This window comes from Aulostomus chinensis, chromosome 2 (genome assembly GCF_037954235.1).
Source record: "Aulostomus chinensis isolate RoL2024-O1b breed Wild chromosome 2, RoL_Achi_v1.0, whole genome shotgun sequence".
In the NCBI taxonomy this organism is placed as follows: Eukaryota; Metazoa; Chordata; class Actinopteri; order Syngnathiformes; family Aulostomidae; genus Aulostomus; species Aulostomus chinensis.
Window position 1 is genome coordinate 31,369,559 of NC_141321.1, and position 17,491 is coordinate 31,387,049.

General features: G+C 43.5%; 1 protein-coding gene across 4 annotated transcripts in view; it reads left to right on the top strand.

Annotated features, from left to right (window-relative positions):
- Positions 1 to 13,809, top strand: part of ntrk3b (neurotrophic tyrosine kinase, receptor, type 3b) — a 203,138-nt gene extending 189,329 nt beyond the window's left edge. For all 4 annotated transcript variants that reach the window (XM_086189931.1, XM_086189958.1, XM_086189950.1 and 1 more), the window contains exons 16-17: positions 8,637 to 8,795; positions 10,403 to 13,809. In XM_086189931.1, coding sequence (XP_086046057.1) covers positions 8,637 to 8,795; positions 10,403 to 10,588 — 345 coding nt within the window. In that variant the 3' untranslated portion in view covers positions 10,589 to 13,809. The remainder of the gene's footprint in view (positions 1 to 8,636; positions 8,796 to 10,402) is intronic.
- The last annotated feature ends 3,682 nt before the right edge of the window (positions 13,810 to 17,491 follow it).

Below are 17,491 nucleotides of genomic sequence, written 5' to 3' on the forward strand. Positions count from 1 at the left end.
GCCACAGAATAGACAACACTGAGAAGTTACTGTACCTCCAGTATCTACACATCCTATTTCACAAGTCGGTTTAGACAGCTAAGTGCTGAAACTGGGAATATAAATTGCATGATGTGTTGTTTTAAGTGTGTGTCCGTGTGTGTGTGTGTGTGTGTGTGTGTGTGTGAGAGAGAGAGAGAGAGAGAGAGAGAGAGACACTGCAATGGGGGGGAGGGGGTGAAAACCTTCAGAAACTTTCACCACCCACCCGCATGCAGCAGTCACAGTAGATACCACTTTATCTCCACTTGGCAGCAGCGCAGCTCGTACAAACCTAATGGACATCATAGCCTCTAAAAGTGAACTTGTGTTCGCTGCTGTTGAGCTGGAAGAGCAGAGATAGCAGTGTGGTTAAAGCAGGGGAGAGTATGTGTCTAGATGGTTATCAAGGCCCTTAAAGATGTCTGGGGCCTCACAGGGCTCCCTGGAGCCTGCGGAGCGCCCATCGAAGAGCCCAGCTCGGCCAGTAATCTATCCCCCTGCCATGCTGCTGTGCTCTCCACGCCGTTAATCCAATCACTCCCCTGCCACGGTGGGACAGGCAGAGCACTAATCCAGTTTACACAGCAACAAAAAAAGCCCAAGACTCATTCCTCACTCCCCGCAGAGCATTGCCAGCCTCTCGACATGACATTGACTGAGAAAGATGAGGATAATTACAGGAGCAATTATTTTATTTTTATTATGTGTTCAGCCTTTTTTGTTTCCCCCCTCATGTTCCAAGCTAATTACTACGGCCTTGTCACCAAAACCCAAGGTGATAGCTTGCAATCATCTGGGAAGCATAGAGGCAGTCAGTTTTAATGTCCCTCGCCACGGCAGCAGCTAAATCATTAGCATGCATCTGATGAGGTTTAGCCTAGCGTGCAATAGGCAGGGTGGACCTCAGATAAGTCATTTAGACTAACAGGAACTTAATTAATTTTGTTTAATCTTTATAAAGCTCCACAAGGAGGACAGATACAGCCCCTCGCTAACTCTTTCACCTCACTTTCAGCCCACCTAGTTCGGCTCAGCCCAGAGGTTGTACGCAACGGGGACAGCGGGTTTCTGCATCATTATTGGCTTAATGTTGTGCACAATACTAAAACGTGTCATGTCTAATGACACCATGTGGGGTATAAGTCAAATTATGTGCATGATTTGGCCATTATCTTGCTGTGGAATGCTGGGAAATGAGCTTGCAGGAAAAGCCAGCCCCCCTCGCTGCTACAGAAGTCACTCTGGGGATTGATGTGTCCGTGCCATCAATCAAAATGTGTAAAATTGAAACTCCTCCAGAAGTTATGTTTACCTCATTTACTGCTGAATGACATCAACACCAAGGGTTTCAATTGTCTTGGCGGTTGTGGATCATTCTTGTTGACGTTGGGATTCAGCCAGACAGTGAGCTGGCAGAGAGGAGTTACAAAATTTAAGAGGTAAAAGGATGTTCCCGTCTCTCAGATTCAGCTAATACCTCGCATGCCCTTGGGCGGGTTATAGAAGCAGAATTGAGACTGGAGGATTGGGAAAAATGACACACAAGTGTTCTCTCCTCACTCGACACTGAGATGCAGTTGAACAGAGCACTTAACCCCTGGCAGAATAAGTAGGAGACGGTGGCGGTTGGGGCTCTGCGGTATAAAGTGTGTGAATGCATTAAAGCTATAGTGCATCATATTTTCATACAAACAAGCGTCCCTTTTATTCAAGCCCTCACTAAATGAGTCGAGGCAATGCTCATCAACTTCATGAAGGCCAGGTTCAGTCTCTCTGCATTTCACACAAGGTGGCGTTCATGTGTGAGGCGATGTTCCCATGCTGCAAGCCCAGGATGGGCTCAGATGGCGACTTCCGGTTAGCCGTCTACTAACTTGAACGCTGACAGATATTTTCCTTGCGTGTCTCTTACAGACTTCCCAAATGTTACCAGACCAGACTGGGAGTCATTTTGTGGGGGTTGGATGATGTTCAGAACAATTTTTTTTTTTTTTTACAGGAACCTTAGAAGGCTTCAGCCGGGTGACCACACCCTGTCTGCTTACATGAATGTAGATCGATAATACTGTATCATCATGTGGCTTATACAACTCTGCAAATGTCATCAGACCTAATAGATTAAAGAGTCATTGGAGGGGGGGTGAGTGTGTGTGTGATACATAATACAATTTATCCACTGTTACAGTCAAAAAACGAAGTAGTGGCCTCAAGCAGAGCCTACGATGTGGTTTAATTGACCTGAAAAAACAAGTGTTTGCTCAGTTAAACCCTGTAGAAATATGTTATAAATAATACAATTTTAAAATACAGTGCCCTTGGGATTAAGAAGAGTAAAAGTAACTCCATTTTGCCAAAGTCCGCCATACAATTAGGAACCATAATGTCACAGTGTCGCAATTCAAGTTAATTTAATTTAATTTGACATGCGGTCGAGGTTCCGTCCAATCACATTTTCAGTCAGAAGGAGCTCAAGACCGACTGCAGAGTTGTTTTGTGGATTTATGTGAGCGAGGCTACAGAGAAGATAGAGCTGAGACAGAGCTGTTTGGACAGACCTCCACTGGGGACGGATGAGAGGGAGGCCATGTCTTCTATTTGCTTTGTTGAAACGCCACCAAGACAAAAAAAAAAAAGAAAAACTTAGTCTAAAAGTCAATGAACTGTAGTCAACACATAGATGGAGTTGTTGAAAACTTTTTGACATCGTTATAGTGGACTTCCAGGCCTTGTGGACAGACATTGATTTGAGTTGAATGTGAGGAGGTTCCTGTGGTATCGGTGTACAGTAAACAATTAACGCTTCTCATTGATTCATTCAAGACAACAGGGAGCACCAGGGTTCATCGTAGTACGTTGTATTAGTAGTACACTCACACACACACACATCTCTGACATCTACGTACGACTAGAATCACGCTGCACATTTTAATTGTCATGTCTGACCTCATCATTAATAAGGAGGTAAAGTCGGACTTCTCTGTCATTCTTTTTAATTTATTTTCATGTTTTCCTTTTGTTTTCCCTCATTGGCAGGGAGAGGATTTTTCATTCTTGTTGAAGTGAGTTTGTCGATCAGTTTGTTTAAGAAAAGAAATGTGTTTGGATCAGTGGTGAGCAAAAAAACAGAAGAGAGACACAAAGAAAGAAAAAGGGCTAAAGAAAATCGCCTGCTTTAAATCAATCGCTGAAGGAGAGACGTAGGTCAAGAAAATGGTCAATGATAATCGCAATAATAATCTCCAGTTTTTCTCAAGAGTAATCAATTTAGGCAACTGGAGGTTGATTAGATTTATCATTCTTGAGAATTACGATGACCTGGATGACTGAGAATATGCACAAATAAATCTCCAGTTTAGAACTGATCTGTGTCCTTCCCCGGGAACCAGACACCACTGGGACGAAGCAGCAACACACATTCAATCATGCGCATATTTCTACACAAAGTATTTTTCTTTGGGTTCTGACAAGTAACTGCACATTGGTAAATGAAACCCGTGTATTTTCAGAGAGCATATTTCAGTGGATTCACGGTGCATATGTGGAATATGGGGATACATCTTATGGGTTGATTAATGGGCTTGTGGCTTTAGACCCTTATTTGTTCAGGTAGGATTTTACATGCAGCCAGCAGAATTAAAATGCACAACATGTTTGTCGGTTGCAAGATATTGAATATACTCTTGTATCAAATCTAGAGGAGTTGTTGTTCAGAATACCTGTCTGCTTGATGTTCTCCCTGTAGGTGCGGGACCATCATGGATTGTGATGATTGTTGTCCTGCATCGCCGCCATCAATCCATATGACTAATTATGTTGCGTGAAAATGAAAAGATTGTTGTTGCTGAATATTATTTAAAAAAAAAAAAACACGGAATACAAATGTAGGGATGAAAAAAAGATGATCTTCTTAAAATCGTCTTTAATTTGGAGTTGAAAGGTCCACAACTAATCTGAGATAAGCTCAGCAGGCTCGCTCCTTTGATTGTACGTGCCAAAGTATATTTTGGAATTAGCGTCCATCCCATTTTTGAAAGTTAATTTCCAATTTTATCTTTTGTGGGTTTGTAATTAAAAGCAAGGACTTGTGTCTTTCATGCTGAGCATTATTCCTCAAGGGAACATTAGTTTGGTTTGGGATTTTGTGAGCTGGTTGCAAAAAAAATAAATAAAATTGTTTTAAATCATTGCATAAAAACATTTGCTTTTACTTCCCTTTATACTGTCAGAATCAGTATTGGATTCTGGTTGTGGAGGAGGGACAGCGCTTCCTCGTCCGTCGGCTAAATGAGCCAAAAAGGTTCCCATTTACGTAAATTCTGGCTGTTAGTGTGTCTCTTAATGTTTGAGTCATTTTGATTAAGTCCCTCTTTAATATACAATTTTTTCTTTTCTTTTTTTCTTAATCTGCCTCTTAGGCAGCTACCAATCAGGACTGACTCTTATTCTTTACGACGTGGGCGCTCCTGTCGTCCTGCGTTTGTCTTTGCTTAATTCGACCGGTTCTGTCAAGGTGGATCAAGATGGAGCGTGTTTTAAGGGTCCTTGCGTAATAGATACGAACACTCAGTAATCAACATTCGATACACTTGAGTCTCAAAGCATTCTTGTCTCTTTTTTGCCCTCCTTGGCACTAAGAGAAATGATTGCTTCACTCCATGGGTTGGCGGGGGGGGGGGGGGGGTCTGTAGTGTTTTTTTTGAAGGACCTGACTGTGGACCCTTAGGTGAGAACATATCTCTGAAGATTTAGTCGCACTCAAAGGAGAAGAATCCGCCGATACCGTTGAAATCTGAGTTTAATTTCTCCATGTCCAATTTGAGAATATTATTTCAGGTTTGCTGACTGCTGGTGTTTGTGAGTCATCGTCTAACTGAATGGAAGTTCTTGTAGAATGACACCAGACACCGCTGACTCATCTCCTTCTGCTGTGTTTAGTCTCTGGACCTTCTTCATTTTGTTGATGGCGCCGTCTGATTGTTTCGTCTCGACTCAATATTCCACCTGTTTTTGCAACAAACTCTTAAAAACAGGTTTCTTTTCTTGTAAATCTCAGTTTTTATATGCAGTTCCTCAGGTTCTCGCTGTCTCCATGTATTTTTTCATTTGCTTTCATATTGTTTGCAGTTCATTCAATCTTTCCGCTACGTGCGATTATATTTCCCCTCCTGACTGCCTTGAATGCGTCCCACTGCTCCAGCTCCCTCATATACAGTATATTAACTCCAAATAGGCTGAAATTTCCTCCTCTAGGGCTCTTTTTGATTATTGAGTGTACTTGAATTAAGTTTCTTACTGTATGTCTGGTTTATTGGTTGGAATTGATCCTGGAAGGGGCTTTTATCTGAAATATCAATATTCCCAACACCACAGCAGCTAATTCTGTTTCTCTGTATAATACATTACCAGGCAGCCAATTCCTGTGTGTTTACAAAGCAGAAATGAGAAAAAGCAGGTTTTGTCACTCCCATCTCCCATTGAACATTGATTTATTTTATTTTTTTGCTCTAGCTTTCTAGGTCCTGGATTTTTATGAATCAAGGGAATCATTTCGTTATTTATCAAATCAAAATAGAGACTAATTTCCTTGCGTTTGTCAAACGTTCCTCCGTGTTCTTCGGCAGTGCCGTCAGCTTGTTCAGTCCATCAGATTTCATTTCTAAAGCTCAAAATCACATGTCAGGATTCAAAGGGTTCCCACAATTAGTGCACAAGACAAGATCCTCTGTAGAAGATCCTTGGTGTCGCAAGTAGAGGACACATCAACACAAACACAGAGAGGAAAAGAAGTTGACAATTCATAGTTACAAAAACTACTATATATTAGTAGATCATGAATGTGTGCAAAGGGTCCCGGTGTTGAGCAGTGTCTGATGTTGCCAGCTGGGTCCCAGACACCTCCTCCTCTCCTCCAGGACCCTCAGCTGGTGGGCGGGATGACGGAAGGAGAAACGCAGGGGTTAGAAAAGGACAGTAATAAAGAAAAAGAAGCATGCATTCTGAGACCCAACGAAGTTAGAGTAAGAAACATAACTCAGGTTATAATCCAAGCCGTTGAGCAGCTTCAGGCGTTGTCAGAACCTCATGACCTCCTCTCAGTCATGAGAGAGAAAGAGAGAGAGGGAAGAGAGAGAGAGAGAGAGAGAGAGACTCATCCAGCTTGAGTTTGGAGAGCTGCTCTGACTCAGCCCTTCTCAGCTCGGAGCTAGCATTAGCATTAGCCTCTCTGGGTTTGGAAGACGTTGAGCGTTAATCCGCTGTTGTTGATGTTGATGGAGTTTCTGTTGTGGTGACTTCTTGTATTAAGAAATTATTTTGTATTGGGTGATTTAAAAATTCTCCCTTCCACGGGTGACCATGTCCAAGTATCCTTGAGCAAGATACTGAACCCCTAATTGCTCCTGATGGCCCTGCCATGGACTGGTGACGCCTTCCAGTGTGAACCCCGCCTCTCCCCCAATGTTAGCTGGGATAGGCTCCAGCCCCCCCCCCCCCACACACACACACACACACACACATACACACAACCCTTGACAGATAAGCGGTATAGGAAATGGATGGATGACAGTTTTACATATAACTACAAATAAGTCGTGAGAGGCGGGGTTCATCCTGGACGGGTCACCAGTCCTTCGCAGCGTAAAACTGTCTTTATCCTCCTAAGTCTTTTGTTTTGGAAGTTTCTTGATTCTTCAAGGACTTTTTGAGGTTTCATTTAACCATTTCTAGAGTCTTTCTGAGCAAAGATAACTGCTAAACCTCAATGTCAGAAATCACTAGTTTGAAAATAGTTATAAAACCGGTAGCCGGTGCAGGCTGATCCTGGACTGCAGCAAAGGTCACACGTGGAGGACGAGTGAAGGAAACAGACAAAGTTGTTCCAAGCAAGTAAATTTGATAAAGTATTTAAACTTGAGGACGTTCTGAATGAATGCACTGGAAGAAGCAGCCTTTTGGCAGACTGACAAATCTCCTGTTTCTTCAAAACATCCAGAAGATTCAGCTGCTGCATCAAGCTGACACACAGAGATTGTGTTTACTTTCAAAGGAAATGTGCAGTGAGCGAGCTGAGGAACTAGGAGGTAATTAGTAAAACTTGAGTTGGATTTTTTTTCTCTCTCTCTCTTTTTTTTAGTACTTAAAATGCCACACAGTGCTCACAGCTGAAGGCACACAGATGTCAGAGCTGGAAAATGGAGTTGGGAGAAGAGCTTATTATGATTAAATTAATTTGATTGGGTTTTAACTAAAGGTAGAAAGCAGAGGAGCCCTGCGAGATGGAAATGCAGCTACAAGCTAAGATGGTTCTAAATTATGATTTCAAACTCACCATAGTGATGATCAGAAGATGGATGGAAGGAAGGATGGAGACTCAGGGGTCTCTAAATGCTTCCCTTGCACTGACCAACAACATTCTCCAAGCTTTTGTCGCTAGAAACCATTTGAGAGCTTGAACCGCCCTGCACTGCAGAACAAAGAAACCGAAGTTGTTACGGGGGGAACTTGTTTACCATTAAAACCTGTCCTACCAGCAACACGGACACTGTAGAGTAGCCCTGCCGCAGTCCCCAAATAAAACTCCTTTTAAGTGTGGTTTTTGCAGAGGAGCGTGTGCATCCATTCAGGCTTTCATGGTTTTAATGTGCTCTCCATGCCACGCTACAGAGGGCAAGTGGGGATGGTTTTAATAATCCGCTCAGTTGATGTAAATAAAGTTGAAATCTGAGCTGAATACGATTAAGACTGTTTGTCTCACAGTCGTCCTGGAGAGGAGATGAGCGTGTAGCATGGCTCGCTAGCAGCAGCAGCCTGATACCTACCAATAACACTTTGACTCCACAGTAATGGCAGTAATTAATACTGTCCCGGGATTCTCAGATGAAACTTGCCATGCGTCTGCTCTTTCCCACATCCGTCATGTCCAGCTCATCAGCGCCATGATTAAAGCATGGCCACTGACATGAATGGGAAATAGATTTTAAAACCGTGCCTGCTAATGGAAGCTGAAGGCAAGGATGATTAATGGATGATTGTTTAATCGATTCATGTCCAGCTTCAGAGGATTTACAGCAGGCTTCATTTCATGTTGTGCTGCAGACATTAAAGAGCTTCAGCCTCCTTCCCATGAATACAAGAGGGACACGTGTTGATACCGCAGGAAATGAGAACAGAATTTAAATATTTGCATGTGCACTTGCAGCCATATGAACTTCTTTTATTATGAAAATCCATAAGCATGCATTCAGCAGTTTTATGATCCCCTCGGTTAAATTCAACTTATTTAAATACTGATTAGGACACATTCCATTCCCGGCTTTGAGACCCAGATCTTAGACTTAATACCAATACTTCTGCAGAGATGGGATTGCAAATTGCCATTTTTCATCAAGAACAAAGGGGCGGTTTAATACTATAACGTAAAGAATTCCCCATCATGCAATTCAATACACATAGAGCAGGTGGCAGATCAGTAAGCGTTTTCCTGTATTGCTTCAGTGTCAACAATATGGTATTCATGAGATATTAAACCCATCATATCAGTTACATGCAAGGACAGTTAATCCCCCGACACCTGGGAGTTGCATTGAAGGCTGATTGTTGTCCTCTCTGCTCCTCAGGTTGGAGGACATACCATGTTACCTATTCGCTGGATGCCACCCGAGAGTATCATGTACAGGAAGTTCTCCACGGAAAGCGACGTCTGGAGCTTTGGAGTCATCTTGTGGGAGATCTTTACCTACGGGAAGCAGCCCTGGTTTCAGCTGGGTAACAACGAGGTAAAAAAAAAGAAGAGTCTGAGGCACCTAAAGACTGCCAGTGCAGGCTGCGCTACCTGCTTTAACACACACAAGCCTGCGCAGTGCTGTAAGATACTTCAGCTCCTCCTTATCTTCGTGCAGCCCACGAGACAAACACAGCACTGCTCAGTTATGTCAACCCCACATGCTAGCGAGCCGCCAGCCACGCTGAGTGAGCTGTTGTTGCAGCTGCAAGAGCGAGCGCAAACACACACACGCACCTGCACCAGCCACAGCACCTGTACGGACACACAGGTGCACCAACACATGAGGAACACACAACACCAGTGTGACACACCAGGAGACCGGAAGGTAAACTCCTCTACTGGCAGGAGTCCGTCACCTCTGTTTAAAAGCTTTATTCGTAGCAGCTGAGCACAAATGTTCAAGTCAGAGGAAAGAAGAAATGGAGCAGAAAAATGTTGCTGATTTCCTCCTTAAATCTGATTTCCTCCTTAAATCCTTTTTGCACACACAGCTGTGACAAGAGGCGATGACAGAGGAAAGCAAATGCCGATGAAATACAAGGCCTCAGTGAAAAATCAGGATCCTCTGAGATAAAGTAAATCACTGGATGTGTTCATTATTCGTGCTTACCTCCAGGCTACGTTCTTTTAATTTGTCGACTGACTGGAAGTCACAGGGACTGCGAGAGGTGGTGATTAGAATACTGTGCTTTGGTAATTCTGTGATACACACGCAAGAAATTAAATGGGCATCATGCTATGTAAACACAACCTTATAGATATTGTATTCATGAAAGCGTTTCTATAGGCGACAACACCATTAGTGTTCTAAGTGATGTGGATTCTCCATCATTTCTGATTATTCCCAGCGCTCATGAATATTTCCTCATGTGTTTGTTTCCCCTCCGTTCCCGGCTTGTGTTTCTGATCTTTATGATCTTTGCATCCACTCAGACTGAAAGTGGCGTGAAATCATTGCCGCTCTTTGAATGTAAACTGCAGTATAAATGTATGTTTTAGTACAGGTTGGTTTTGCTGTGTCTTCTTTCCAGAAAATTGGCCTTCAGATGGCAGGAGAATATCAACGGCTTCTATCTTACTCTGTGTTCCTGTGCTGCCAGAAGCATGAAATCGCATGACACCACATGTCTTGTGGGGAGTGTTTATTCTTTCCCTCAGCAGAACATAATACTCCACCAGCGCCTCAGCGTGAAGTGTAAAGAAAGTTTGGCTGTGACAGAGTCAAAGCTGTTGACTGAAGCTGCTGCGGCCTGGATGAATGTGGCCAGACTGTCAAAACATCAATTAATCATCAGGCTAATTGGAGGACAAGTCCAACAAAGGAAATGATCAGTCATCCTATTAGCAGCATCCCAAACATCCACCCACACAGATATTCAGTATTATTGTTATTTTATTGCTTTGGCACAAAACAACTCCTTGTTTCCCCCTGACACATTTGAGCCTGAATGCATTTTGTTTATTTTTTCCTCTCAGTTTCATTAGTTCAAACCTCAAAGGACAGTATGTTCAGTGTCACTGGTTTCTCATTTTGAACACAGCAAAGCAATCAGTCAGAGAAAAACGTCTGTCTCACTCCACTGCCCCTCTCCTCTGCAGGTTATTGACTGTATAACCCAGGGTCGCGTTCTGGAGAGGCCACGGATTTGTCCTAAGGAGGTCTATGACATCATGCTGGGCTGCTGGCAGAGGGAACCGCAGCAGCGACTGAACATTAAGGACATTCAGAAGGTCCTGTTCGCCATGGGAAAAGCCACGCCAGTCTACCTGGACATCCTGGGCTAGCAGCCGTCCGGGGCTGCCCGTTCCTCGCCAGACAGACACATCGACACACGAATACAGGAATAACCAAACCAACCTGCTCCACTGTCGAGAAAACACCTACAAAGTTTGGGAAGGACTTAAGTGCCTGCAACACTTTTGGATATAGTGGATTAAATGTATTGGAAAAAAAAAACATGCACTTTTACATTTTGTTTACTTGCATATAAGATGTACAGCTTTGAAGAAGACTTTTGTTTTTCCTTGAAAACTACAAAACTACACAAAAACAAGGACAAAAAGGGAAGTTCTATGGACTGGCAATATAGGAAAAGGGCCACAGTTTGGTAATATTAGTGAAGAGAACACAAAGTTAGAATCTATCCTGGTTTGGTTTATGAATATATAAAGAAATATTACATATATTTTATATTTATTTCTTTTTGTTGTCAAGGTCTTGAAGGGGTCTGCCATGTGTGTTGCTAAGGGCTCGGCCCTGGCCGATGACATCACCAACAAACTCTTGGCAGGGACTTGAGGATGGAAGCCTTACTTGCACTCTGATTGGCCACTGAGCTGTGACGGGACCTTCTGAGGAATAACGCTGGAAGGTTTTAAACAAAGGAGGGAGTGCTCTGTAGAGGACCTATCCAATCAGAAAACCGACAAATCTATTTTAATTTAAAGATAATGTACATATTGTAAAATTCTATGTGTCGAAATTATGTTAACTTATTTTTTCTGTCGTTATTTTGGTTCCTTTACTGGCTGTGATCTGGGTGGCTAAAGTATAAAGCTATGGTATTTGTTTTCATCCTAATGTAGAGGAGACTTCTCGTGGGAATTACCTGTGTCAGTGCCGGTAAGTTGTCTACGTGGTTGAAGGTGAACGGAGGTCAAAGCGGTTAGAAGAGCCTGCTGACACTGAATCACAAAGACTTTGGGGAACGGTTGGGAGCCATGGATCAACACCACACTTTCCAGAGGGGTGATGAAACCTCTTATTCACTTTCCAGTTCATTTGCTTTTTATGACAAGAATAATGCGTCGATAAGTCATATTTACGCCCTCAAACACACACATACACACGCGCGCTTTGAGAAAGTGTTCTGTCATTTTCAAGCTTTTTGGTGTGAAACTGCTTTTCCACAGAAAACATTTTTGTAACTGAGTATATATCATCGTTTTTAGTCGCTGGTGTGTTCTTAGAATAAACAGCCGAAGTCAATCTGAAGGAAAAATTCAACACTTTGTACATTTAATTGTTTTCTTGTGGAAAGTTAGATGAGAAGCTTAATGCCACTCACTTATCTGTGTCCCCGATATGAAACTACAGCCAGGAAGTGGTTAGCTTAGCTTAAAAACAGGGAACAGCCTGGCGTTCCGCACCTCTGAGGTCACATTCCCACCGACTAAAAACCTGCTCACATCACTTTTCTTTCCGATGGGAACGTCTTTAATCAGCATGCATTCCCAGGTTAAACCAGCTTGCACTGGACAGGCGTTTATCGCCTCCTACTGCCGGTGAAAACCCAAATCTCAACGAGTGCAGTTATTTACAGCCGGCGTCCAGCGCGATGCTCTGATGCAGGTAACTCATTCACTAACCACACTTTCTGAGTTCAAGCAACCCTATAAAACCTCTAAGTCTGCGTTGAGTTTGGCCGTTATACCACATCGCCTCAAAGGGTTCTGGTTGGTGTGAAGCAGCGGTGGTTGGAACACGCATGCGTAGGTTAAAGCCTCACAAGGTGGTTTCACACCTGATCTCGCAGCTGCATCACAAGGTGGAAACAAACCCTCTGAGCTTCTAACGCTAACGTGGAGGTGCTGTGATGATTGTTGAAGGGAGTCTAAGAAGCGACAGGGATGCGCTTCAGATGAGTGAATGAGAAGCTCAAGGGGTTGATTATGCAGAGCTGGACGAGTGGAGCTTCTCAGCCAGGTGTGATATCAGGACTGTAGTTCTCTATGTAGCAACAAGAGGAACAACTGACGTGTGCAGGTCACCTCCTCAGAAGGTTTGCTAACCAACCGGAGCAGAAGTGAGTTTTTAGTTGCCGGAATATGAAACAAACCCAACATAACGCTGTAATTAGTGAACTTCAGAGTGCTGCTGGGTAAATTTTACCTTCAAATAGATCAAAGGTTGCTGTTGCTTCCAGCATTTATGCTAAGCTGAGCTAACTGTCTGCAAGCTATATCTTGACAGATGTGAGAAGGAGTCCCATCTTTTCATCTACCTCTCAGAGAATGTCAAGCTGTTGCTTTCCAGTATTCTACTGACACCATCAGGATCCTGTCGCCTCCTCAGATCTAACAGATCCGCATCACATTTCATTTGGGAATTGTAGTTGCTGATTTCTGTTCTGTGATGACCTGAGGGTGACTCACCGACACTCGATTCTTCCTCGCTCTCGTGGCCTTTGCATGTTCAGCAGTGACGAGGTTTTTGATCCATCTACTGCTTTTATGAAAACCTCCGCAGAAGCAGGAAGATACTTGCGTCCATTCAAGGGCAGTACATCAAAAATATGTCTCGCATTCTATATTACTAGGGTTAATCCATGAACTGGGAGGAGTTTTGTTCTGAAATGTGATTTTTTTTTTTTAACTCCAAAAAAGGGACATTTTAGAGCGTTTCTAGTCATTACTAACACTCAACTGGAAAAAAAAGTAATAAATCAGATCTTCTAGATTTGTCCGTGCTAAACCTGAGGCTGATGGTGGCATGGATATCTGTCGTGATTGGGAGTGAAACTCTCCTCATCTCTTCCATATTATCTTGACATGAATTCTCAGTGTCGCAGTGTTGTCTCTGTTCCCCTGTGGGACTATGTAAATCAATAATGAGCATTCACTTATTTTAAGTAATTTTAATGAAAAGCAGGATCAAATCCAATGAGTTACCCCAAAGCGTTGACTTTTGTGTATTCTCTTGTGGTAAAGATAAACGCTCAAAGACATTCTGACACAGACCGTGATCATTTGCAGGGTAATTTTAATCCTTTCATGGTGAGTTAAATATTGTTTAATTTTCTATTTCCTTTCTTGGATGAACTAACTGAACACTTTTTGAAGAAAAGTTGGCATATTACCATGTACACATGTTACAGAATATAAAAATGTGGTATAACAATTGCAGTATATAAAATACTGGTATTCCATGATAGATCTTTGTATTAATGTGAATCTCTTAAGAAAATGTCTTCAAACAATCAGACGATCTCCTTTTCCATTTTGTCCTGTCTTATAAAGATATGTGAATTTGACAAAAACCTTGTCTTCATCCAAGTGTCTTCACAAGTTGTAAAGTGAAAGAAGTGAAACTTTTCCTCTCTGCCAACCCCGAGGTCATCGGCGTTTTGGTTGTTTTTTTTTTAACCGGCGACGCTTCAGCTGGTCAGAGAATCCGATGAGAGCTGTGAAGAAAGCAGATGGTTCCAGAGGAATGACATCTATTTAGTTTCCCCGCTGATGTTACGTGACTCACAGTTGGAGCGCCGGCGTAGTTGAAGCTTTTCTGCTTGAGTCATCAGTGCAATTATGAGCAGCTGTGTTCGAGGATCTGATGGAGTCGTTCAGGAACATAAGTCAACGGCAACAGGAAGGCAGCGAGCGTCTCTAACAACGGTGATGACGGTGCAGCAGCACACAGGAAACATGTTTGTTTTTAAGTTGGCGTTCGCGTGACGGCCGCCTCGTGTATCCTGGCTCCGTTTGGAGCGTTGGAACGTCCTCAAGACGCAACACTCAGAGGAGGAGTAGGGGCAGTGTAGCGGCAGAGCGGGTGTGATGACGATGGCGGAGAGTTTGGGGTTTACGGACCGTAATTCCTGGCGTCTGTACATCAGCTGGTGTGAGATCAGTTCTAGTTTGGAAATTGAAAAGTTTAGAAGGTGAAAACCTTGAGTTGAGCCGGTGCGGATGTGACGCATCAGACACTCGTCAATCACAAACCCACCTGAGATCATGTTGTGTGTCTAGCTTCTACTAGCTCACATGCTTCTCTGTGTTTACAAGCGCCTTCCGTCTTCGTCCTCGGGGTTTTCCAGTAACTCAAACCTGGGTTGTGTGGGCGGTGGAACCGGGAGTTCTCAAAAGCCCTCACACCCCGGGTGGGCTGGCTCTCTTCATCCCAGCTAGAGTGTTGACACTATTCTATGTAATCTGCTGGTGCTGTTTTGTTGTTATTGTTAGGGCCTGAGCCTGAAGGTACTCCAGGCGAGGACCCTATTATGTTTGCTCATTATTATAATAATCCATCCATCGTCATCTTCCGCTTATTCCTACACATTAAGGGTCACGGGGGGGCTGGAGCCTATCCCAGCGTCAACGGGCGAGAGGCGAGGTTCACCCTGGACAGGTCGCCAGTCCATCGCGGGGCCAACATAGAGAGACGAACAACCATTCACACTCACATTCACACCTACGGTCAATTTAGAGAATTAATCAGCCTAGTCCCCAATTGCATGTCTTTGGACTGTGGAGGAAGCTGGAGTACCAGAGAGAACCCACGCAGGAACAGGGAGAACATGGAGACTCACACAGAAAGACCCTGTGCCCGAGCCGGGACTCGTACCCGGAACCTTCTTGCTGTGAGGCCACAGTGCTGACCACTGCACCACCGTGCAGCCTTTATTATAATAATAATAATTATTATCATAATTATTACTTTGTTCTGGATTGTTTCTCCTAAAGACTGGAGAACATTCCCTGGAAAAAAAAAATTCTGGTCGTGTTGGTGGAGGCAGCAGATTGGGGATCAAATCTTGAACGAGGTCTCCAACACATGCTGCAGTTAACACGGTTTTGTTGTAGTAAACATTTAAACTGATAGGAAGATTATTATAAGTAATTGAAGTTCCTTAAAATGTTAATTAAGACGTACACTAAAACATTTCCTGTGACATTCTTAGAACTTGTGGCGACTGTGAGCCAGCGTTGTGGTGTCCTCCCCTGCTAGAGTAGCAAGTACAACAGGCTTGATGGATACTCGTGGCTCAGCCACCTCCTCTCTGAATTTCCTGAATGTTTACTGATTAGGACCATACGCAGCGGTACGACTGGACTTAACGGCGGCAAACCAGTGAGAGATCAATGAAACAGACAGAAATGACAGGATTTTTTGAGAGGGGCCAATAATGGCTTCTCCACCTGTCGCAGTATTTAGTGGCCTCCCAGGTCATCTACAGGTACAGGATAATGCTCCTCAAACCTTCACCATTCTGCTGAAACGTTTGATTCCGAACTGCCCCGATTATTGGCCCATGAGCCTCACTTTGGACAGCCCTGCTTGAAAACAACTTGTTCAGAAGCTCAAGCTCTGTTTTTGGTCTCAACCCCTGAGGGAAATATCCTGCTCTTTAACTCCTCCACTGCATTCACCAGCTTTTCAATAAGTGTTTGCATCTCCTCCTGAGCAGGTGGTGGTCTTTTAAAGCGAAACCGCTTTCTTTCCGAACTATGAGAGTCAACCGCTATAGACCAATAAACACTGAGGAGAAACTCATTCTGAAGCTCCCTAAAGCAGCAGGGAGCTTCATCCCTTAGAGCAGTGCCTCCACCGTAACACAAATGTAGATTATGATCTGATCCAGCTGAAGATATAGTTTCAAATGTAACATCATTAGGAAAATATATCCTCTAAATGTGGAGATAAAGCTCTGTCTGATTAGCTAAAGTAACTAACGAACCAAGAAATGGAACAAAAGATTAAGCGCCCGTTCAGAGATGCGGAACATGTCCCTCACCCAAGGGACGGGAACATGTAGCTTCACACACATTATTATCATTCAATTAAATAAATACCCTTATTAACTGTGTAGGAGTTTCTTTGTAATTATTTGTTTGCTTTAGTTTTATAGGGGAGTGGAGAAGCGAGAAGCAGATGAAGGGAGAGAGAGGCAACAAAGAGCCCCAGCTGGGAAAGAGTCGTTACATATGCGTCTGAACCATTTATGTGCCCCCAAAATCCACTTTGGTTGTGCGTGAAACATGTAAATTAGCATGTTTTATAATTTATCTCAATTGGTGGGAGCATATGTTGTGCAATAAACATGAATTGTAAACAACTTCACACACTGATGATACAAAGAAGCTTCTAGCCGCTGCGTAGCTGGAGGCTGCTGTGGTTCCTTGTAGTGGGTGACAGGCAAAGCATGATTGTTTCACCTGCTCACTTACAAACAACATGGAAATGGAGTCGCAGCAGCGAGGGATTCCAGGTCAGTCAGCAGTGTGTTATGATAGTGGGACGGTAATTGTTTATTGATTTACAATAACATAGTGTTTTGGAGGTTTCAGAGTGTGTGTGCATGAGTATTCATGCTCATAGTTGGGGCTCAGTCTGCGGCGTGCTGCTGCCAGAACTACCAGATGGATTCACATGCAATTGATCTTCTTTCTCCCTCCTGCATCAATTCTACTTGGCTCCTGAATGCTGAAAGAGCCAGCCACATATATTTAGCTTGAAGCTAATGGTGCTACCTACATAGCCACCAACTACTAACACTAAAAACCACCAACACCAAAAGTGGCCATTTACAAACTCTCCAGCTGCTCAAAGAGGGGACGGGTTTACAGTTGCGCGATGAACCACAACACTTGCATCAAGTATCACTTGAAGGTCAACGGCACAAGATTCTCAGCAAGAGGTCACACAGGCCAACCTTGTCAGTCACAGCAGTCGAACTCGCACGCACAAGTTTACATTGAAGTCTTTTGGTAGGATTACACCAAAAACTTAAAATACTGTAGGTCTGTTGAATTACAGGAAGAACTGCGGGGAGATGTGGTTGAGGGTGTCATGGTTGGTGTTTGGATTCTTTTCTCTGGACCCAAATGTGATCAGTGGTACAGGTGGAGCACGTTTAAGTCTGCCAGCTGCCAGACACACGATAAGATTACCAGATAATGTTGCCCTCT